Here is a 24377-nt window from a genome sequence, read left to right as displayed (position 1 = left end):
CTGACCACTAAAGGCACTCTGATGTGGTCGCAGTGGTTTTGGATCCTCCGGCTTCCATTCAATTACTGGCGCTAGTCTTCAACCTGAACTGTGAGTCAGTAATTTCACGATTGCAGGAGCAGACCGTTTCCACATGCACGGCATTCATTCAAAAACGGCCATGTGGGATAGAATTTAAATGAAACGTCAACTTCAGACTAAACACTAATCGTTAATCGTTACAACTCTGCTGAGACTCCATGTGGTGACACCTCTCTGGTTCGTTTTTTGACGACATCAGCGCCTCGGAGCACCAGTGTGGGCATAAACAATCAAATCTGAGTCTCCCGAGTGGGAACAGAACTGCCATGCACTCCCAATTAGGAGAAAGAAAATCTGCTGCGCTGCACAAAAATCCCACAATAACCCCAATTTCAGATCTAGTTCGCCTCTGCCTCCACCCCGGATTCTAGCACAGACGATGACTTTGAAGTCGTGAGTCAGTGGCATGCTTAGATGCCCACCATGTCTCCAACGGCATGAAGAAAAGATGCCAATTTTGCCACAACGACTCGTTTTTTCGAGCAGAAGATGATGCTGCCAGTCAAATCATGGGGTAATAATTAGAGTGTATGATTCTGGGTTGGTTTAAATGGGATGACACATTACTGAAAAATGCATTTTATACATACAGTGACTTGAATACAGCTCTTCTATGACGGGCATTTTTGTACATTTTGAAATGGGGGTCCTGCTATTATAATGATGAAAAAAGCCTCATTAAAGGGTTACTCCACCGCAAAATTAAAAATGTTGTCATTAATCACTTTCCCCCATGCCGTTCCAAACCCGTAAAAGCCTTGTTCGTCTTCAGAACACAATTTAAGATATTTTGGATGAAAACCGGGAGGCTTGTGACTGTCACATTGACTGCCGAGTAAATAACAGTGTCAAGGTCCAGAAAAGTATGAAAAGCATCATCAGAATAGTCCATATGCCTTTAGTGACTCAACTGTAACATTATTAAATGACGAGAATACTTTGTACACGAAGAAAACAAAAATAATAAACTAATTTGGCAAATCTGAGCAGTACGCAGGCAGTCTACGATTTTCTGTTTCAGCCGCGCTGCGACTCTGCACTGTTGTTTTTCAAACCAAAGAATAAATACACGTAAAAAACATATCCTTGTGGTGCCGCTGATACAGAAGAGCGTACACCGGCTGCGTACTGACTTCGTTGAATAAAGTGAATTTGAACACATTTTGGAAAATAATGATTGTGTCCACTCACTCATGTGGCAGGTGTAAAGAAAATATTTTATTATTTTTCCTTGATGGCTACACCACAGTCACTGCATTAATATTTCGGTCAAATATTGTATGAAAGTTTTTTTTTTTTTGAAAATCACATTAAACCATTTTCTTTATCATGGACACTCATGTGTCACTGACCCATTTACTCTGGTAAACAAAGAATAGCATGGGAACATCGAAGGATGGCCCAGCAGGTCTTAAATACAAACACATGCACAAGAACAGAGATGTGCACACACAAACATCTGAAGTTATTGGGAACAAGAGCAATTCACAGCTGAGGGACGTCTTTTTACATTTCCGTTTCTCATAACATCATTTATGTGCACCAGAAAACTGCAAAGACATACACAGGAGGCACCAACTTAAAACTCAGATACTTTCTCATGCAGACAATCATGAAAACAATCAAATAAAGCGTGCCGGTCACTAAGCATCCATATGACATTATGAAACCATCCGTCAGGGCTCATAAAACAAGGAAATGCACTTTTTCCGCATTAAAAAATGCGTTTTGGGGATTTACCCGTTGAATAATACTTGTCAAAGCAAACACGGCTACAACAACAGGAATTTTAAAACTGCAAGTGAGGTTTGTTTGTATGCTCAGCTGTGCAACTTAACACAATGAGAGTTTTATGATGCTGGGAGAACGTCTGGTATCGCATAGCAATGTAAACCCGTTCTCATCGCTTGACTTCCGGGCCTCGCAACTGTTCTCAAGACAAATCTCCACTCCACTGAGCATGGGAACGTGGTTCCAAAACAATCAAATAAAGTGGAGCTAATTCAAAACACGCATCACATCGGAGACGCTCTTGAAGTCATCCAAAAGTTGCTACAGGTCTTGCTGAGTTGTTACAAGGCTTATGTGTAACCAAGCTTGGCCAGAAAAAGGTGAAATCCAGAGCTACAGCAGTCATGATGTCACAACGTGCATTCGGAGTTTAACCGGTGTGTTCGCATGAGGTCTGCTGACTTTGACAGAAATGAAAGGCCTCATTTGAGACATTAGTTATCTGTGCTCTGTTTGTCATTAGCGAGTAAATCAAACTCTCAGAGTAAATAACCAAGCCAGTTGTCTGCCTTCTCGCTCATGGCTGGATTGAATTCACATTGAAAGGCATTTGAAACTGAAATGGATTGTGCCCTTTTCTCAAGGGTCTCCATGAGCTAACCAACCCATGTGCCCAGCCGCATTTCCTTTGAAAACAGCCAAACTTCAAATCTGTTATCTCTACAGAGGCGAGCTGCCAAACAAAGGGTTTAAAAATTGGCAGAGCAAGTCGGGATCCGCTGTCAGCTTGGCTTGATGAGACTAAAAGCAAACAAGAAGAAAAGGACCCCGAATAAATCTTTCTCTTATGTAGTAATGCTTTCAGCAGCAGAGTAGGACAGCAAACACATTGAGGAACTGGAGCAAAGACAACGAGGAACAAAACAACAGCAGCTTAATGCAAAAAACATTTAGTTTGGGACCTTGCTGAAACATAACAACCAACTGTGCAAACACGCCGCTCCTCCCAAACTCAATTTTTCATTATTGCCGTTCTAGTGTCATCCTCAGTGCATACGATTCTTGACTAGCTATAAACAAAGTCATTCGAAATCATGAATTCCCCTGAAAACTTTATGAAAACTGGTTAAGATCTACTAATAAGCTTGATGAAATCGGCATGCTTCTTCACGATTCGTTTGGCAGGTCCCAAACAATTTTGGAAGAAGAATCAGAATTTTTTTTTTTTTACAGTTCACTAACTGTTGTGAAAGAGGTCAGTCTCCCAGCAACATTTACAGTTCCCTCATACCCTCAAGAACTGTCAGTATGTCAAAAAAGTCTCTCTGGCAAGGTAAACGCTTCCGCCCAATTCTACACAAGTCCAACAACTTGTGCATCTGGAGCGGGCCAGACCTAAGCCAGGACAGATGTGATGGCCTAACTGTTCTGAGAGAAAGAGAGAGAAAGAGACAGAAAGAAAGAAATAAAGAGGGCCAACAGGACATTGGGCAAACTGAGTGAACTCCTAAAATCTCCAGAGAGTCCTACATCACTTCTGCTGCAAAACCTCCCACAAACAGAGGAACTTCAGAATAAAAAATGGTTGTTCGGTAAAGACAGGTCTAAATTTGTATCCAAAATCTGTTTGTTTCCCCCCAACATTGAACACTATCTAATGAGGACATCTGCGGACATTTGAGAACAACGTTTGATGTGTATATGCTTGAAACATTACAAAAGTCTCCACACAAACAAGCTAGTCTCATAAGATACAGTATTAGACTTGTATGGGTGGTGCCACCACTAATATCTTCATAAACCCCAGACTATCTTTTTATTCCATTCTTTAAAAGTCAAATTTGGAGGGCTGCCATCATCAACAGTACTGTATCCACACCAATTTAACATTGCCTTGAGCCTGGAAGCAGATATAATTTCTAGTGGATATCCAGTTCCAAATAATTAGGCATTGCATGACATCACTAATGTTGAAGCAATACGAGGTTTAGCTCAGTCATCATGAAATGCTCATGATGCTATTCCATGTGCTTTGTTTGAAAATCACATGGCCATTCATTGTGGCCAATCTAGACCTCCACACGTGTTATGCTCTTGTTGAAGCAATGCAGGGTTTAGCTTAGTCATCACAAATGTTGGTTACATTTTTAATTTGTAACATTTGACATTGGCCTTTGATTCTGGACCACGATCTGACTAACTTATATGTGAGAATTGAAGAAAAAATGCTTAAAGGGAAAATAGAAAATATAGGAAAGTAGCATGAAAGGAAGTTTAGGAATTGGAAATGAAGCTTGGATGGAAGGAAGGAAGCTCAGTAGGAAGGTAAGGAAGCTTATAATGGAGGTTTGAAATAAAAGAAGGAACCTTTAGGAGGCAGCAAAGAAGATCAATGGCATGAAGGAAGACTGGAGGGTAGGAACGAAGTTCGGAAGGATCTCTGAAGGAATGTAAAAAGGTTTAGAAGGAAAGATTATTTTTGAGGAAACATGACACAGAAAAGAAGCCTGGAGGGAAGCTCAGTAGGAAGTTGAGGAAGCTCTAAACAAGTTTGGAAGGAAGCTTAAAAGGAAGGTAAGGATATTTGGAATGGACAACATGAAGATAGAAAGAAAGAACGCTTGGAAGATCACAGGAAGCTTGAAAACAGGAGACAAGCTAAGAAGGATGTTCAAATGAAGGTGTCTAGAAAGGCAAGGAAAGAATGTACAGTTTTACAGTCTCTCCTTTTACTAATGGTTTAAACTGGTGGTTCAAACTGAGACTCATCATAACACATAACACCGAATTGGAGAACAACTAAATGAAACGGCAATTACACAATATTCTGTGAAAGTGAAGCTTTGCAGTTTCTCAGCCTTATGGTTTGACTTCGAGCTGGATTGAAGAGAAACGAGAACAAAATATCTTCTAGATAAATTAGCTTGACATCCTAATACTCAAATCGTTAACAACAACCTTAAATATGACCCCTGTGAAAGATTGAGATACTCCTCTTGTAGCCAAACCCATCTTTTACAGCATATCCAAGGAAAAGGATTAAACAGACCATGAACAATTCATACAACAGACACGCATCTATAATATTCTTGATTCAAAGAGCAGACAGAATGACATAAATAACTCCATTTTACAACAATTTTTTCAACACGCAGATAACCCGAGCTGCAACGCTTGTTCTTGGGAACAAAGAAAAAAGCCTCAGTGTTAGTGTCAAAATGTCAAGTCTTTTCTTCATGTTGTCTTCATTATGTTTCTAATTATACTGCTGATTTGACAGGCTATGGCGTATCACTCCATGTGTTGTAAACTTGTAAAATATCTGCATGACCTTGAAACAACCTCTGTGAGGAGACGCAGAGTCCAGTCCCGCCTCCAAACCTTGTGTTTTTCCTCCACGTTTTCAATGTTTCCAATGGAAAGCATCTAAGAGCAGCATAAATTTTGATGACTTGATGATTTTATTGCATCTTGTTCATCAGATGTTTTCACTGCATCCAAATGGCAGTAAAACAAGAGGTGAAATTCTCACAAAGACGATTCGTTGCGTAAATGAGGACAGTCAAGCAATGTGATTGGTGCACTCAAGTGTCCACCGATGACAACACTTGCAGCAGGTTAGACTACCAAGGGATTTACTTGTGAGACCTCTGAATCCCTGCCATTTCCACATTAGCTTCCAGAACTCCAATATCACGACCCAAGACAGGCAAGAGCATCAACCATTCTGTGAAATACAATCCCCTCTATTAGGACACAATGAACACTGGGATCACAAAAGCCTTGGACCATTTTATTTAGAATATTTTGTTTTAAAACCAGAGGAAAATCCTTGTTCCAATGGAGGTAAAAAGGGTAAATTCATTTAGAAGCTCAAATTGGAACTAAAGCCTCAAGGTTGTGACAACAACTGGGCTGGAAGTTAAATCCTGGAGAATTTAGATCCTAAAGCAGGTACTTAATGGATGCGAGCTCTGCGCACATCTGGTTTCAATACTGAGACAGAGGAAACTTGAAGTTCTGGATTGCAAATGGGCATAATTGCATACATACCAATATAAATATACACACATTTACAGAGGGAAAAAGTTACAATCAATTGAACACACAGATGCGCATTGTGAATGATATTTAAACCCCTGAGTTCATTTTTGTCTTGTCCAAATTCAATAAAACAACAAATCTAAAAAAAGCAGATTAGAAACAGATCACAGTAGTCTTTCCTAACTCTTCTTACATTTGTTTGAATAATCAGGCTAAGAATAAGCCTTTATTGGGTATTTTTCTTGTGCAGTTTAGATGTGTAGATAGTGCCAAAAATCTTACTATGTAAATGTAGCAGGTTACTTTCAAAACACTGTGCTGTTTGTTTGAGCGACCCAGCATGCCAACTGCAGACTCAGTCAATGGTCTATTGGCATGATTTTTATTTGATACTGTTTATGGTCAATTTTAATCAGTTTGCTGGGAAATAAAATGGCACTCAATGTACCAAGCTGATACGGTTGAGTATCAATACACATTTCCAGATTAGATTAGATTCAGATTCAATTGCAATGTCCATTTAAAAATTCAGGGCCTAAACTAGACAGTTCAAGTGCTATTTATGTGAATTTCATGTCTAAAACTGTTAAAATTATAACTTGTGACCACTTCCTCTTTATAAGAGTATACATAGAGTATACATTGATTCAGTAAATACAAAGATCTGTAATGAAACTCTAGATGGTGCAGGTCGATAGGTTGGACCTCAATCTGATATAACATTATCATCATCATTTACATGGTGCAGCTGACTGGTTTCTTTTTATATCAGCAGCTAATGAGATGCCGCTTAACATTCAAATACTTGGCTAGTGCACTCAGCTGAGTGTTTCAGAAACCCTCCACCTTCCCCAGCTCCACCTGTATATATCTGTTATGGGGTGATTTCATGCATGTAATATATGGGGGTTATTTCATAAATGTTATACAAAGTAGCAGCAGTATTTCTTGCATGTTCAAAGTGGACGTATTGGCAGACGCAAGTCTCGGTACTTTCTCTGCCACAGCAGAACCAGATCTCTTCCGCCAAGATCAAACACATTATCATTGCCATGCATATTACAACTCTCAAAGAACTCAATGAACAGCTTTAGTGAGTTCATTCAGTGAAGGATTCGTCAGACTGACTCAAATGGTGCGTTTACAAAACAATATGCTAAAAATTGGAAATGTTTTTCCTTCATGTTTTTTGCATTATGTTGCAAAACGGTCCCCTTTCACACGGATCCATGATCATATTATGCATGCCAGGCCAGTAGTCAATTTGGTAATGAAACACTATGTGAATATGTAATACTCAAGCGCATGACATCATCGTTTTTCACAAACCTGCACAGTTTACACAGAAATTACAGCAGTATTGTGTTTTCAGTAAATGAACGCCTTTTGTTGTTTAAACACCTCTTCAGTCTTTTTGATTGATTCACTACAATGACCAGCTTAAGAGTAATTTGTTCTTGAATCAGACTACACTGGTAGCGAAATTCATTCCTTTATTCCTATGTTTTCATTCTCAAAAGCCCTAAACATAACCATTTAGGTTGCTCACTTTACCTTTCTTGTCAAAATAGGTAGTACTTGGCTGCAAACAACATTGGTTGAGATACAACCGCACTTCTGCAGAGCTGTTCACATACCAATTGTACTTGCCAAACATCAACTAATGCACCTGGACTTGCCAAAAGGAGCCAAAACTCCCCCTTCCTACTTCCATTCTTCCTACCCCTTCCTATGTCAAATAGGTCAAGGAAGTTACTGCAACACCGTTCAGATCCCCAACTGGATGCACAGCTGTACACCATCCCCTTGTGAAAGGAGAAGTAAATAAAGAACTCTTGTTCATAGAAAACACAAGACCTGAGAGGTTTCCGTAATAAACAACAGCAATGTCTGGTCTGAAGAATTTGCTAGCACAATGTGGAACTAACCAACTGTACCAACCAAGACAAAATCTCCTCAGACTTCTGCTTTCCACGTTCTTCCCTTATCTTTCACTCTGGACCTCTGTAGATGTGGGAGTCAGATCAGAGGGCAAGAGAGGGGGCATCAAATAAGAGGTCACTGACTGATTTAATGCACTGTTAACACAACTTCGCTTTCTCTCTTGGTAGGCTTTCATGTGCCAGCTGTGAGCGAGTTTGTTTAGACAGTGAAAAAAGGCTAAATGATATGGCACGCTGATATAGACAGACAGCCTGTAAATCATGGGCTCTTCCCCTTGACAGCAGAGAGAACATGGTGGGCAGATGGGGACGTAAAAACTCAAATGCAATTCAGATAGCCTGCTTAACCAGACAAAGAAGGAACTTTACACTATTTGAAAAACAAGGTTTGTACAGGCTGCATCTTTCAAGCCCCAATGAGAACGAAAACCACCTAAAACATAAATAAACATAAAATAATGTCTAAATTGTTCCTATGTTGCCGCATCTCTAAAATCAAATTATTCTGTAAAGATGTTTGGTCACAGAGACATTTGACTGACATCCAACCTTGACTAAATTTTACAGTTAAGATTTTCAGTGACTAATGTCTAAATTTCAATCATTTAATGGCTTCAGAAGACTTGAAAAATAGTGCACAGATTATATGGACTACGTTCATGTTTTGTTTTTTTGGTCTTTTTTGATAATTACTTGATAGAAAGTAAGCCGTACGCGTTTGGACTGACACCAGGGTGAATGAACAATGACATAATTTTACTTTTAGTATGAACTATTTCAAGTCCAAGACATTTTATAATAATGCCAATAAATATTAATTATCTTGGCAAAAAGTGGTCCATATGCATAACAGACAATGTCCTCTGTGCTTCACTGTAAACTCTTTAACCTGAATCTAAATTTTCTGTGACCTGAATTCAGATGAAAGCCATGGTAGACCATAAAACCATCTTGATTATGCAGAATATTTTATAATTGCTAGAGTAATAATTATAAATATAATTTTATCTCAATCTCAAAATTAATTATTCTGTGCAAAATAAACTGAGACAAGACGGTCACTCTTTTTCATGCAATTATAATAAAACAGCATCTCAAGCATTAAAAACAACACAAAGCATCATAAAAGTGGTTTATATGACTCCTGCACTATATCCCAAGTCCTCCGAATTTTATGAGTATCTGAACTTTTTATTGAATCAGTTGATCCAGTTCACAAAATCCAGTCTGAAGGATTCATTCAAGCCATCATGTGATTTGAGAAAACGATGCATGAGTCGTATGGATCAATTTAATGATTTATCTCAGCTTTTTCTTGCATCTTTTTTGAGACGTGAAAGTTAGTTTCACATCCATTGTATTTGTATGGAAAAGGGTGACCAGGACATTATTAAAAATTTATCCTGTGTTTTCTGGAAGAAAGAAAATCAAATGGGTTTGGAACCGGGGTAAATGACGACAGAATTTCCATTACTGTGTAAACACTTCTATATAAAGTGTTTTTAGAGCATTTATACCCCCTACTGAAAGCTTTAAGGGGGCTGCAGTGCTGCTGGCCAGAGGTTCTGCTGACCTGCAGCTGAGTGGAGGACAGGCTTCCAGCTGTTAACAGGATGGAGATGAGTAGAAGACAGATGAACCATACCACGTGGAGATGAAAAGAAAGGAGATGGAGGAAGAGGAGGAGGGACCAGAGTGAAGAAATCCTTGGAAGGGATAAAAAGACCTGATGCAGAGTGAGATGTGGAAGAGGTCCAGGCAAATCATCTGAGCGCTGTTTTAGGGCTAATGACATTTTTTTTCGCTCTCTTTCCTCTTCCTAGTTCGATTCACGTGAAAGCACAGATAGATGTCGTCTAATGCATGTTAGCCAGTTAGAGATTTCAGGAAACATGTATTTTGTGTACGTGCAAACTTTGGCACTATGAGACTAAATTCACCCTCATATCAACAATCATCGGGGAGATTTGCCAGGAATATTTTATTTTTTTTAAATGCAAACATTTACTCATTGCTACTGTACAGATGAAAACGATCACCATAATGGAGGACGTTATGGGTGCATGAGTGTGTTAAAAAGCTGGAACTGGGAAACAGGCTAGAAAAAAACAGTGCTGATAAAACAGCAATAATGCCAACTTAATGGCAAAATGCAACCTAGATTTTCAGTTTCTGAGGGAAAAAGTGAGCCGTATTAGAAGTGTATGTTTCACTACAGGGCTGGCAAAATGACTGAAAAACTACATTCGAATTTTGTACTTATCTATTATCAATATTCAAATTATATTCACATTTAAAAAGCGTCAATTCAGTCAGGGGGGAAAAAGCTTTTGGCTTCTCTCTTGAGGCACGTTTATCGAAAGCAATAAAATAACACTGATAGCTTCGAAAAAAACGTGCATAATGTTTAAAATAATGTTTAGAAACGAAATATAATTAAGTTTCTTAATTAGAAACAAAACATTATTCATTAACTGATATGGCTGCCTGACGCACACATAAAATTTGAATGTGGATTTTTATTTAAAATTCGACAAATAATTGAAATTCGAATTTTTATTTGACAGCCCTATTTCACTACAATGCTGAATGCTAAGTTCAGTTTATTTTATTTAACTAATACCATAAAAAATGTTCTTGAAATAAGAAAGTTTACTGAAATAATTTATTTATTTTTTTTTTTTTTAAGGTAAGAAAATCCTTCAATTTATTTTATTTCAGCCAGTTGCCAGAGCAATATTTCAAACTTTTATCTAGTTTACTGTAACGATCCCAAATTTGGACATTGAGAATGTGTGTTTGTGCATGTTAAATGAGCTGAATTTCCACACAGGCTTCTATTGCTTCTCAGCCCGGTTTGATCTGGAGTCCGTCTTTGATGTGAGCTGAGAAACAGGAAGTGCACGCTGTCCCAAACATCACTTTCTCAAAACAAATAAAAAAACGAGAGAGGACAAACAAAGACAGTGCCACACAAACACAGACCAAAACATGTAAAAGGTTACCTACATTTACCTGGCCGTCTTGCCCAACATGTACTTGGTGGATCTGTAGGTTGCCCTGCAAGACAGGAAAGACGTACACATTCAAATTTCAGCAGCTGCCAGTTTCCATGGATGAGGTACAGATTAATCTCTCACATTTTTGGCAAAAGCATTGGAGGACTTTCATGCAGAAATTGATGTTTGTGTTTAAAAATGCAAGACATGAGTGGTGGAATAGGGGGGGAAAGTCTCAGTTTGAACTTCATGTTTTTATAACAACGTGTCAAGCACAATATTAAAAATGTACATTTAAAAAGAAAAACAATAGAAATCAAAGCACTGGAATGCAAAAATGTGTTCTGTGTGAACAGCGCCTTAGATTGAAAACAGATGATCTAACCTATAATTTATTAGCATTAAATGTTTGTAACCTCATTCTTAAAATCATCATTTTGGCCTCTCCCACCAACTCAATAATTCATAATCATATACCCGGTCATATTTTTGAGAAAATCTGTGGAATTTATATTCAATTCATAAGTAAACAATTTGTAATTATAAACTAATTTTAAGTACCAAAATTGTAATATTCAGCTCTGTTCAACATGAGCGCAACCTTGTTACCACGGGATTTTACCACAAAAATTTAAGTCCTTTTTATTTTTTTAGTTTTGCAACCGCAAAGTACAAATATATTCAACCCTGTTACCCTAGACACTGTATGAAGAGAAACAAACCAACATTTAATCCAAAGTTTATCAATAATGATAAACCAACAATTAACCCAAAACTACCAAAGTCTCTACTGAGTGAGGAAAAATGCTTTCTAAATTTGCAACTCTGTTACTTGAAATCCTGTTACTCATTGCAGCATAGTTTCTTTAACTTTGTATTATTATTATTATTTTTTTTTTTCATGTGTTTTCAATCATTACATCTTATTTAAAAAAATTTAATCTTTACTTCTAGAGAACAAGGATCCAAAAAGTTGAGTAACAGGGCTGAAATATTGTGATCCTCGTAGAACATGAATAAAAAGTGAAACAGTTCATAAATATATAGTTTGACCAACTGAGGTAAGATGATCAGCATCTGAAGTTTTTCATTGACCATTTATTGAGAAAGAAACATGTTCTCTCCAATTTAAAAGAGAATTTCAGACCCTGTTTTGTATCTTGCTGATGTAAGATGAAAGTGTCAGTTACACAACACACAGTTTATCATCTGGGATGAAACTGCTGCACCACAACAAACTTTCAATCATGTTCTCCATCTGAATATAACACACACACACACACACACACACCTGACAAATATCTGGATAAAGGGAAATGATCTTATGATGGCTCATTTCCTTTACAAACTCTCTCAAATAAATGGTTTTGATGAGGCGGGCCAAATATGTTACAAAGACAGTCTTTGTGGAGTGGAGGTTGGATGAAGTGGCACACTGTTGCTAAGCTCTGGACTTAAAAACAAACAATATTCCTGAGAATTTACCCCAAAAAATGAGCACTGAAAGTCTATGGCAATCATCAATTCTTTTTTTAAAGACTAGCACAGGAAGAGCTTTTGAACATTATTCTCTTCTCCTCCCTCTCAGGATGAAGAATGGATCTGATCAAAATCATGTTTACATATTTGCAGATACCTTTACATAATCCTTTTCAAATCTAGGACACGGAGTACTCAAGAGTCTTAGAAACGAGTGCTTGAGAGAAATCTCTCTGCCAAAGATCAGAGTAAAACTGGCAGGTCAGGATTAATTATGGATAGGGGTGAGGTCTTCATATGGGAAACACAACTGAGGGATGAAGAGCCTCAGAAGAAGAAGAACAATGAGAGAATGAAGAAAAACAAGAAAGCTAAAGGAAACGAAGCTCACCTCGCTGTCCTGTGTGATCTGCACCTGTTCGCCCTGTGGCACCTGAGCAATGTGGAGGTGTCCCTGTGGTATCTGTGAACGAAAGAGACACCCAGACGAATGTCATTTCCAATTAAGCTATTTGACAAACACAAAAAGTTATAAATGGACTAAAATATAGACAAAACATACATTAGCAGTCAAAAGATTGAAATATTTTGGAAGATTTTTAATGTTATGTTCACCAGACACATTTTCTCAAAAATACATAAAAAATAGTAATATTGTAAAATATCATTACAATTTAAAATATTTTTTTTCTATTATATTACATAATTTTTTAATAAAAAAAATCTTAATTTTTAAATAGGACATTTTTTTGAAACATTATAAATGTCTTTGCTGTCACTTTCAATCTATTGAATGTATATTTGCTGAATAAAATTGATATAAATATTATATATATTAAAACATATAGTACTACATACATATATATATATATACATAATTACTTAACCAAACCTTTGAATGACAATGTATCATAACGTCCAGAAAAATATTAATTATATATAACAATGAATAAAAAAACAATTTATATATATATATATATATATATATATATATATATATATATATATATATATATATATATATATATATATATATATATACACACACACACACAAAAGCATCTCTAATTGATTTTATTTATTATTTTCTAATACTGTTTTGTGTATTTAAGTTTTTCTGGTATAATATTCTGGGACAAAAAATTTCTAGTATATATTCCTTTAAAAATAAAGTTTTAAAAATAATTTTATTATTAGAAGTAGTACTATCATTACATTGAGTACTATTTCTGTCACAGTTTCTTGAAGTTAAACCAAACTTATTTTTCTGGGTTGCTGTGAAGATCTTTAGGTTTGTGTGTATATGATATGAAGATTTTTTCTCAAGTTTTTCTCAACAGAAACTCATGAAATGACTCTCAGATCAGTTCTAGAGATTATGTTCATTTGTTCATGTATGTGTAGTAAACAAAACCGCACATCTGCGCTATTCATTAGCACAGACACACGCAGAACATGCAGGATTTTAATAGTCTTTTTTTGATTAGCTAATATTCACAGCCACTAGTCCATATTGCGATTTGATTGAAATTTACTGACCTACTTTTGATTTATTCATCCAGAATTTGGCAAATTCCATGACATTCCGCATTATACAGTAAATTCAGTTTTTAGGACTGGATTCCGCAATTCTGTCTGTGTTCTCCACATTGCAGAAATCATAGGGCCCTACAAATTTGCTAATAATGACAATGCAATTATGTTTTCTAATGATAATCATAACAAAATGACTGGTGTCTTTCAGTAAAGTATTTACTGTATTTAAATTATAACACACCAAATGTATCATGCTTAAGCTTGGATGACTTTTTAGTCTCGTGCTGCTTGATAGTTCAATACTGCGATATAAAAACAACATATTTTTCCACAAATAATGTGATGTGTTCCTAAACATTTGATATTACTGGTTTTGTTAATCAGTTTTTTCCGCCAATGCCTTCCCAAAATTCTCATGAAAAAAAATACTAATTTAGGAAAGTTTATACACAAACGATCATTCAAAACCTAAAAAGAGTGTGTCATTGTTTGCCGTATCTGACAGGCTAAAATGATCTATTAGGTGCAAGTGACATAAACTGAACATTCAAGGAGCTGAAGGTCTTGACAAAAGCTGACCACTGCGTTGTTGCCTCCGAGAGTACAACTATAAGGGTTCGGTTCAGGGAGATGTTACACAAACAACAGATGACGGATTTGTTTCTGAGTCCAGTGATGCCAAGAACTCCTCCGCAGATTTAACTCTCCTGGTTGTACATTGTGTATTCAGGGTTTTGATTGTGCTGTCACAATGTATGCAGATCATGTTTTGGATGGTGTGTTGGGGTGGAGATGACCTCAACGCAGCTGTGAGAGTCAGAGATCATGTTTAGGTCCTCAAGATTGGGCACAGCGGCAACTCTGCTGTTAAAGCTCCTTTCAACGATTGCAGGGGATTGACTTGTCCTCTGAGTACCAGAGTTCAGGGAGACCCAGACCATCGTACAGAGAGATCAGGAGATGTTTGAGTGTGTTTATGTGTTTGCCTGTGCAGCTGAGACAGATGTGAGATGAATGGGTATGTATGTGTTGTTACAAGATGTGTGGTCTTGCAAATGCCTGAATTAAAGGGATAGTGCACAAAAATGAAAGTTTGATGTTTACTTGCTTACCCCCAGGGCATACAAGATGTAGGTGACTTTACTTCTTCAGCAGAACACAAACTGAGATTTTTAACTGAAACTGTTGCAGTCTTTCAGTCTTATAATGTAAGTGGATGGGAATCACGGCTAAAACATGCGTGAGGAGGCTTCTTCTTCTTGCTTTATGGGGGATCGCAGACTTAAAAGTGCATTACCGCCACTTATCTCTCAAATGGACCATTGATACTCCAAATTGAGATTGTAGATAGTGTCAATGGTCCTTTTGATAGATAGGTGGCGGTAATGCAATTTTAAGTCTGCGATCCCCCATAAAGCAAGAAGAAGAAGAAGAAGAAGAAGCAGCAGCAGCCTCCTCACGCTACTGCCTGATTATTTTTTTGTTTATTTTAGCCGCGATTCCCATCCACTTGCACTATAAGACTGATAGACTGCAACGTTTTCAGTTATGTTATGCTGAAGAAGTAAAGTCACCTACATCTTGGATATGCCCTGGGGGTCAGCAGATAAACATCAAATTTTCAGTCTTGAGTGAACTAAGTAATGGCACTTTTCCACTGCATGTTAGAAAAAACTCGCAATTTTTTATTTTTTATCACAAATGCAGTTTTTGGGGCAGTTTGGAGCCCTGTTAATAATACATTTTTGATGAACTTTATTTAGCTTAGGGTTAATTTAAAAACTTGCAAATAATAATTCCATTGTGATTTAGTACCATACTCCTTGTGATTTTCTTTCCAAATAATCCTTAATATATAGTGCCTATCTCTCTATCTATCTATAACAAATAAATGAACAAAAAACAACAGAATGATAGATGGATGGATGGATGTATGGATAGAGTTGAGTCATGATTCATGGTGATGCAGTTTAATGTATATTTTGGTGATGTTAAATTATTAATCACGATTAATGGCATCCAAAATAAAAGTTTCTGTTTACATAATTTATGTATGTGCACTGTGTATATTTATTATGTATATATAAAAACACACACATGCATAAAAAATATTTAGTTTATACATTAAATATATTTATATAAAATATACATTATAAATGTACATACATGTAAATATTTTCAAAATATATACTGTATGTGTGTGTTTTTATATATACACATAATAACTATACACAGTACACACACATATATTATGTAAACAAAAGCTATTTTGGATGCGATTAATCGCAATTAATCATTTGACATCTCTAGTAGGGCTGCACGATTATGACAAAAATCATAATTGTCAATAACTCCCTTGAAATTGTAATTTTACATTGAATGATGTTTATATTATAGTTTGATGCAACTGCATGCCGTATTTTTATATGAAAATAAACAAGCTGAAAACACTAGCTGAGAAACTTTTAGTGCTTTTCTATAGTATTAAACCTCAAATGTCAAATACTCATCGGATTGGTTTCTTCTCTAAATCATTAAGTAAAAATATGAATGGTATTATAATGTTATACCAATACTAACACTTAATGGCAAAAATCCTTAAAATAACACGAAGAAATAAAAAAAGGCATCTCAAGTATGAAGAATAACATTAGTGGACTTTGAACGATTTATTTGCCGCTTTGAACGATTATGTAATTGTGGCATCCATAATTGTAATTGCGATTAGAAATTTGATTAATTGTGCAGCCCTAAGCACTAGTATATTTATATACATTTGTGTGGGTTGGCCTTTGGATGATGATATGATGATACTCACAACTTGCACCTGTCCGTCTTCTCCTATACGGTGGATCTGGACTTGCTGTGCGGCTCCAGCCAGAGCGTAGTGCAAGGCCTGCTGGGTAGAGGTCTCGATAGCCGACGTCTCTGCGGCCGACACTCCATCTGTTAGAGGACACACATAAACAAGTTCATAACACAGTCCAACTATGTGGGTCAAACCAGAAACTAGAGAGACTGGGTCAAACCGTGTCAAACAACTTCTTTCAATAACAGAAGATGCTGCATTGTAACTGCCAAACACCCCCCACACACACACACCACACACACTTCAGTAGGACAGAGATAAAGAGCGAGACAACTGCAATCAGACAAATGCCCATTCACTCACACGGCCACAAGTCACATACCCTGCGATATTTGTACGAATGTGAAGATGCGCGAACAAATGCAGAAGAGAACATTCGATAAACAAGGTTCTCACAGACGGAGAGAACATACACACACCCTGAACTTGAGGAAAATCCCTTCCGACTGCTGCTGGACGGGATCCAGTGCATCTGCCAGATTAGAGCGTGTTTATACAGTGTAAACGATCTCAAAATACTCAACAAGGGCTCTCGACCTAGCAGCCCAAACGCTCTCGTGCCCTAAAACTGTACATAAACCCATTCCCTCAGTCTAAACAACGAGAATTATGACATGCTACAACAGCCCAGATGCTTAAAACACACACTCACCACATTTCTGATTAAAAGTCGTCAAGTTGTCTATGGAAAAAACTGTGCGGGTGTTCATATACAAAGTTGGAGTGATTTTAAATAATAGCGAAGGGCATATTAGCAGGCTAACGTTTCTTAGAGGGAAAGGCACCGAATGTGACATTGCCGCACTGTTAGAGTAATGTGACCTGAGACTACATTGGGTCTTCCCAAGGTTGTGGGTGAAAAGTAAACTGGATTCAGTTTTATGCATCTGAAAGATCTCCAGACCAATTTGTCCTTCGGTTTGCTAGTTTTCACTTCTTGGCTGCTATTGGTTTAACAATACCCGTATAAAACTAAAACAACTGTATATTATGATTCTATCAGAGCATGAAAATGTGTCTGAGGATAGCTGTTTGATGAAAATGCTGCAGCTTACTAAACATACAAAATTGTGTTGGATTTTTGACCTGGCAGTTAACGCACATGCTAACAAACAAAGGTATGGTAAAGTTAGCACATTTTTTTTTTTTTTTACGATAATTCTACAATCATAATCTAAAACACAGAATGATAAAGTATATCAGGGATGGGTATCGTTAAGGTTTTAACGGTATTACTACTCTTACCGATACTGCTTAACGGTCCGATACTTTAACGGTATTCTTATCGGTACGTTGTGTTTGTGTTTTTTTAACAAGAACAAGTTGAGAACAATATTTACATTTCTTTATTTATTTTTTTTATGTAAAATTATTAATGGGCTTGTCTTGGACCAGAGGTGTTAGGAAGAGTTGGTTAGTTCATAGTAGCTGCAGCTTAAAAAAAAAAAATATTATTATTATATATATATATATATATTTATATATATAAAGGTTGCAAAGTGTGGCAATTGGCTATTTTTTAAACTAACTTGAGGTGCTGTGCATTTAAGTTAGCCAAATACATTTACATTTACATACTGATTTTTCCTTATTTGGAATTTTAAAAACAAGTAGAAAATATGTTGATTTCATTCTCTTTTTTCCCAAAAGAAATCAACAGAATTTCTACGTAAGGTTAGCAAACCAGGGAGATTTTACATTTATTTTAAATGGCGTGAACAACGTTGATTCAAACATGATTTTAACATACATACCTGACGTAGATGGGGCAACAACCAGAGACGAGCTAGCTAGGCAGTCGATACACATAATGCACTTTTGAAAGATGCTTTGACAGATTACTTGTGTTTCTGCCCTTACATGCAAAAATTGTTTTGCACTTATGACAACGAGGGTTGTCAGCATTAACTCTAGTGAAGTATAACCACACTTTGGAACGTTTTGCTCTCTCCACCATCGTCACTCTTTGTATTAAGCGGGAGTTTTCGTACTGTTATGCGTGTACCGCGCTCGTTCTCGTTGTGTGTGTGTGTGTGACTGACAGACCGCCTCCGCGGCGCACATGCGAGTTCTTGCAGATCTCACAGACAAACGTCTTAATAATATCGCAAATTAGAAATGTTTGGTAAGATAAAATGTGCACTATAACATTAAGCAAATCTTTTCGCCATCGCCACTATTTATTATTAAGCAGGAGTTTACGTACAGTTAATTGCATGTGCGTGCGCTCGACTGGAGTGTGTGACTGACATTCAGACTACGCGGCGCGCATGAGAGTTCACGCAGATCTCACGGACAAATGTCTTAATATGATCGCACATTACAAATTTTTGGTGAGATTAAATGTGCACGACAACATTATTAAGCATTAATACAAAGTACATAATTTTTTTTTCCCTCCAGTACCGAAAGCAGAACCGATACAGTCAGATCTTACTGATACTACGGTCTTTCATAGTTTAGCCCCGGGGCCAGTTTAATACTGGGTTTCGGTACCCATCCCTACTGAAGATGGTTGTTTGATGAAAATGCTTCAACTTAAAACATTTAGAATTTTGTGAAATTGAATAAAAGAGCTTTGCTAATTCTACAGTGAAAATCAAAAACATGGTAAAGTGTATTAAGCTAGTCGTTTGACAGATATGTCAGAGTTTAACTTTTGTCAGATCCAAGATTTAAAGGTTAGCATATATGCTTAGAAATGCCAAATCACATTTTCTAATTTAAATACAGAGACGTTTCTCAAATTCATGTTGTAGCTGTTAGCAACCATGTTTTAAAATATGGTAATGTTTGCAACAAAAATGGTCATTTGAGCAAAAGATTGCTGCTTAGTCAGATCCATGGACTTGTGGTTAGAGCACATGCTGAAAACACAGTAACATATGCAAACAAATATGGCCATTTCACCAAAAAAGCAAACATATTTAATAAGTAGCCTTTTTTTTAACAGACCATTTCAATAGAGAAGTTGAAGAGAGAAGGTTTTCAATACTTTTTCTAGCACATGTGGTTAGCATGTCATGCTAAAGTGTGAAAGCAAACAACAGTCTCTGCTCAATTAAATGTCCATAAAAGGATCCACAGTTTAGTGGTTAGTTTAAAGACATGGTATGGTAACACAGGCAAAAGAACATTTGACCAAGATGTTGCTAGGCACTGTTAAATATAAAGTTAAATATAAAGTTTTTTGATTTCATGTTTAACCAGTTTACATTCAGAATCATTATCTAATTGTCAGCAACCTTGTTTGCAAACTTGGCAAGGTAATGTGTTTCGAACAAAGGTTGTTTGATTAAAAACATGAAACATAAAATACAGAATACAGAATTTTAAGTTCTTGATTTAATACATGCAACAAAAATGGTTGTTTGACCAAAACAACACCATTTATTAAATTAAAGACTTTTTTTTGCCATTTTAACTATGGATATTATAGGACAGATCTGATCTGAGAGGGAGCAAAATCGGAGAGAAATAGGGGACAAATAGGGAAGAAATAGGGAAGATTGGGAAAAGTCATCAAATCGGGATTCAAACTCATGACGCCCCTGTGCTGTATGTTGGCACGCTGACCACAAGGCTATCGGCGACAACACCATTTATGAACTGAACACAGAATTTGATCAGGTCCATGGCCTAGTACCTGTTGCACATTTATAAATATTGTGTGCCAATATGCGCAAACAAAAACTGTTGTGTGAGAAAAAAAAGCTGCTCATTTGATATACAAAATAACAAAAGATCTGTACAAAGGGACCTTAAGTTAACCAGAGGACCCTGGGCTACAGCATTACTTTAGGCCTTACTACTCCAAATCAATTAAAGTGTTATTTTTTTTATCTTCCTGATGATAATTTTCCAATTTAAACATTTTTCTTGTTGGTATGCCAGTTAACATTTACTTCACTGTTCTGCATAAAATGTGACTATAAGTGAATATGCAAATTCACTCTCTGCCAGAAGGTGGCACTTGTGGAACATGGATCATGTCCTAACTTCCTGTTTTTGGTTTGTTTAGAAGTATTTGGTCCATGTTGCATTCATATTTAATTCGAACCGCACCAGAATGTGTTTGCAAGCAGATCAAGACTCATCTTTTCAGCAGTCTCTGTTCACTTGTTTGGTGCATACCAAGTTCAGATGGCAGCATTCACTTACTCAAACGAAACGCACTAACACAGCAATCGCACCAGAGTTCGTTTTAATCTAACCAAACATGACATTTGAGAAAACATCTTCAAACACCATAAATTACACAAAATATGAATCACTGATCATCACTAGATCAAAACTATCACTCTCCTAGTTGCCATAAATGCGGGTTATTTGGTGATTGCCAACTTTTTTTTAATTTTCAGACATAACGTGGTTGCGTCTAATTAATTTAAATCACAGCTGTTTACATTTTAATTAACACATTTAAAGCAATACAACTCCTGGAGTTGTACCTAAAATTAAAACTGAGACTGATGGAACAAAGTAACGTATTTAAAAATTATGTCAGCTTTAAACTATTTTGTAAAATAAACACAGAATTTTGCAAGCTATGACAGGATGTACGGCTTATTGTCTCCATGCCTACGCATCAAAAATAAGATATTTTAGTCCTCGGATTGAAACACTTTGTTCCTTGCATTAGCAACAGACCACATGTTCCTCTCGCACTGCTTTGAAAGAAGGCCGAGCACCAGGTGGCTTGTTCATAAGCTAATAGTTTAATCTACCACGCAGGGCGGCCTATTCCAGCTGGACTGAAGGAGGTGAAGAAATCGTAAGTGTGTATGGACCATTGTGACAGACCAATGCAGGATATTTGGGTTAGTCAGAAACAGGTCAAAGGTGAAGGCCTGAGGATCTCTGAGAGGAAGGGACAGGACGTGAGGCGTTGTCCTGAGATTAGAACCAGCTGCTAGATGAGGAAACATCAGTCACAGAGTCTCTCGCTCGCACACAAACATAAACACGTGTGTGCACACACACATGACTTTCGCGCGAATGGATGTGAGGTTATATACATTGCTAATTCGTTAGCGAACTAACATATGAAACGACAACTGCATGTTCTCTCTCGCAGCATATGTTTATGTTCAACTGAACACAAACCAGCTGCGGCCAAGACACTTAGCTTCAAAATCTAAGAGAAACAGGTTTTCGCAAGACACACAACTGGCGGGAAAGGATGCAAGGGTTCGTACCTGAGCTGCTTTGCGAGGCGGGGGTTCGTCGTGAGAAACTCTTAACCGCCAAACTCTGTCCTCGCTGCTTCCGCCGCCAAGCTGTGCGACACTTGGAGTCGATGCTCTGCTTGATGCGATACCAGTCGGATTCGGTAATCGCGAACTTGTGGAACAGGTGACCTGGTTACACATGAACAGAGACATTGCAAGCATAATAAAATCAGTCAGGAAACAAGGGAGGATACACTGATGTAATATTTAGTAATACATTTATGCTGCAAGCAAATAAACTTGTTGCACTTTGTAGCAGAAATAAACACGGCTCTGGTACACATCATGGAGTCGAGTTCAATCACGTTAGCCACTGTCAAGTGGATTCTGTCCGTGCAAAACTGCATGTAACATTCCTTGTATTCGTAATTACCCTCACTAGCTCATTCCTCGCTGTTACTTCTGGCTGGTTGCACAAACTGACCTACATATTGGCATGACGCGAGTTGTTGTGAATGAGAGGAGCGGTTAGAAGCGCTTCTAATTAGCTCATGTGGGGAAAATAAGTCTGATGCTGGATGAAGCTGAACCGCAGCTGAGCTACTTGAATGATTTGAATTAGACAGGACAGAATTGAGATTAATTAGACTCATATAACTCAACTAAACTGAACAATCAAAGATTTGCCACAGGACGAAATAGGCTACAGAATTGGTAATAATAAAAAATTTAAAAAAACAGAACTGATTTATGTTTGATACTTTTCATCGTATTTAAAACATACCGCAAAACCAGTGGAGTCTGATTCTGGAACAAATGTCAAGTAGTCAAGCCAGTAGTGAAACAAAAACTTAACGCACAATCAATGTAATCCAAGTCTTAAATTAATGACTCCTATAGACAGCTCTTTTTATTGAACAGAAACCACACAGCACAATCAATTCAGTCTGATTCCTGAATGAATGACTCTTTTGAGTCAGTTCTATTATTGAATTTACATTTTTTAGCATTGACAAGTGTGGTTCAGTTCCTGCAAAAATAATCCTCATAAGCTGATTCTTTTAGGGAATCAAAACCATGTGTAATCAGATTCCCAAACAATTGGCTTTTAGAAACTTCTCTTTATTGAATCAAATCCATAGCATGCAATCAGTTTAATCGGATTCTCAAATTGACTCACAAACAGTGTAGTCTGATTCCTACACAAATCATATTAGCCAGGAATCAAAACCTTACAGCACTGACAACAGCAATCAGTATAGTTTGATTCACAAACAAATTACTCTTAAAAACTAGTAGTGAATCAAAATCATAAAGTTCAAATCTTCAGTAAACGGAATCAAGCACATATATAAAACAACTTACACACAGTAAGGCACTTAAATTAATGTAGTTACTAACTGGCTGCTCATATAAAAACAAAGAATCATTAACTGAATCATCCAGGAATCAGAATCATTTTGAGGAATCAGAACTGAGATTCACATACTGTGAATCCTAATTCTGCTGGTATTGCTATGGAGGTATTGTTCAGACTTACATCGGATGCCGTAGATCATGAGTGGGTCCAGCTGTTTCTTGCCGTGCTTCCCCTGCCCGGAGAGGTTGGAGACGGCCTGCACCTCGCGGTGGAACAGGTAGTCCAGGAGTGTCAGGGCCATCTTCTCTGCCGTGCGACAGTTAGTGCTGACGTGCAGCATGTCTGCTGGAGACACCGGACAGCGCACGCGCATCTCAGGGTTGTTCTCATCACCCAGCCATGTTCCTGTCGGATAGTCCTCTATAGAAGAAAGAGAAAAATACACTGCAATTGCGGAAATATTTTTTCAAATGTAGTTTTCCTAAGTTGACAAGTGACTTACTACTGTTATTTATAAGAATTATATAACTATGAAGCTCTCTGACAGAATGGGAGGATATTTTATATAAATAACACTACAACTTAAGTGTTATATATATATATATATATATATATATATATATATATATATATATATATATATTTATTTATTTATTTATTTTAGGGCTGGTAAGCGATTACATTTTTTTATCTAATTAATTACATGATGTAGTGATAAATCGAATTAATCACACATCAAATTTGGAGAAATTACTCTGGAAAAATAATTTAAAAGTCATTGTTGTGCAAAGCATCAAACAGGCATACTCTTTTGGACCATGTGAGTAAATGATGACAGAATTGTCATTTTTGGTTGGGTGAACTATAACTCAATTTTCTTAATTTTTTTTTATTAGTACTATGAAAATATTTAATTATTTCTTTAATGAAATGATACTTTAAATAACAAACTAAAACTGCCAGTAGGTGGTGGTAAATGTCTTAATGATTGAGTCATCGAGTCATTCGTATGATTCGTTCAAATGGCTGATTCATTCAAGAGTGAAGTAAAGGGTTCTTTATAAATGGTTCATTGAATCATTAGGCTTGTTCGACTTGAAGTGGATCAGCACCATCAGATTGATCGGTGTGTGAAATCAAAGAACCGCAAGAACTTAGAGAGCA

The 24377-nt window shown here is 37.0% G+C and overlaps 1 protein-coding gene across 3 annotated transcripts in view; it reads right to left on the bottom strand.

Moving 5' to 3' along the window:
* The window catches only part of LOC113043558 (protein BANP), a 48445-nt gene that overhangs the window by 8345 nt on the left and 15723 nt on the right, over nucleotides 1–24377 (bottom strand). For 2 of the 3 annotated variants that reach the window (XM_026203009.1, XM_026203010.1), the window contains exons 7-11: nucleotides 23394–23633; nucleotides 21881–22042; nucleotides 16632–16759; nucleotides 12669–12740; nucleotides 10809–10859 (exon numbers count right to left, since the gene is read on the bottom strand). In XM_026203009.1, coding sequence (XP_026058794.1) covers nucleotides 10809–10859; nucleotides 12669–12740; nucleotides 16632–16759; nucleotides 21881–22042; nucleotides 23394–23633 — 653 coding nt within the window. The remainder of the gene's footprint in view (nucleotides 1–10808; nucleotides 10860–12668; nucleotides 12741–16631; nucleotides 16760–21880; nucleotides 22043–23393; nucleotides 23634–24377) is intronic. The other variant, XM_026203011.1, reaches the window with a different exon arrangement.

This window comes from Carassius auratus, chromosome 25 (genome assembly GCF_003368295.1).
Source record: "Carassius auratus strain Wakin chromosome 25, ASM336829v1, whole genome shotgun sequence".
In the NCBI taxonomy this organism is placed as follows: domain Eukaryota; kingdom Metazoa; phylum Chordata; class Actinopteri; order Cypriniformes; family Cyprinidae; genus Carassius; species Carassius auratus.
This window is presented reverse-complemented; position numbering and strand designations above follow the sequence as displayed.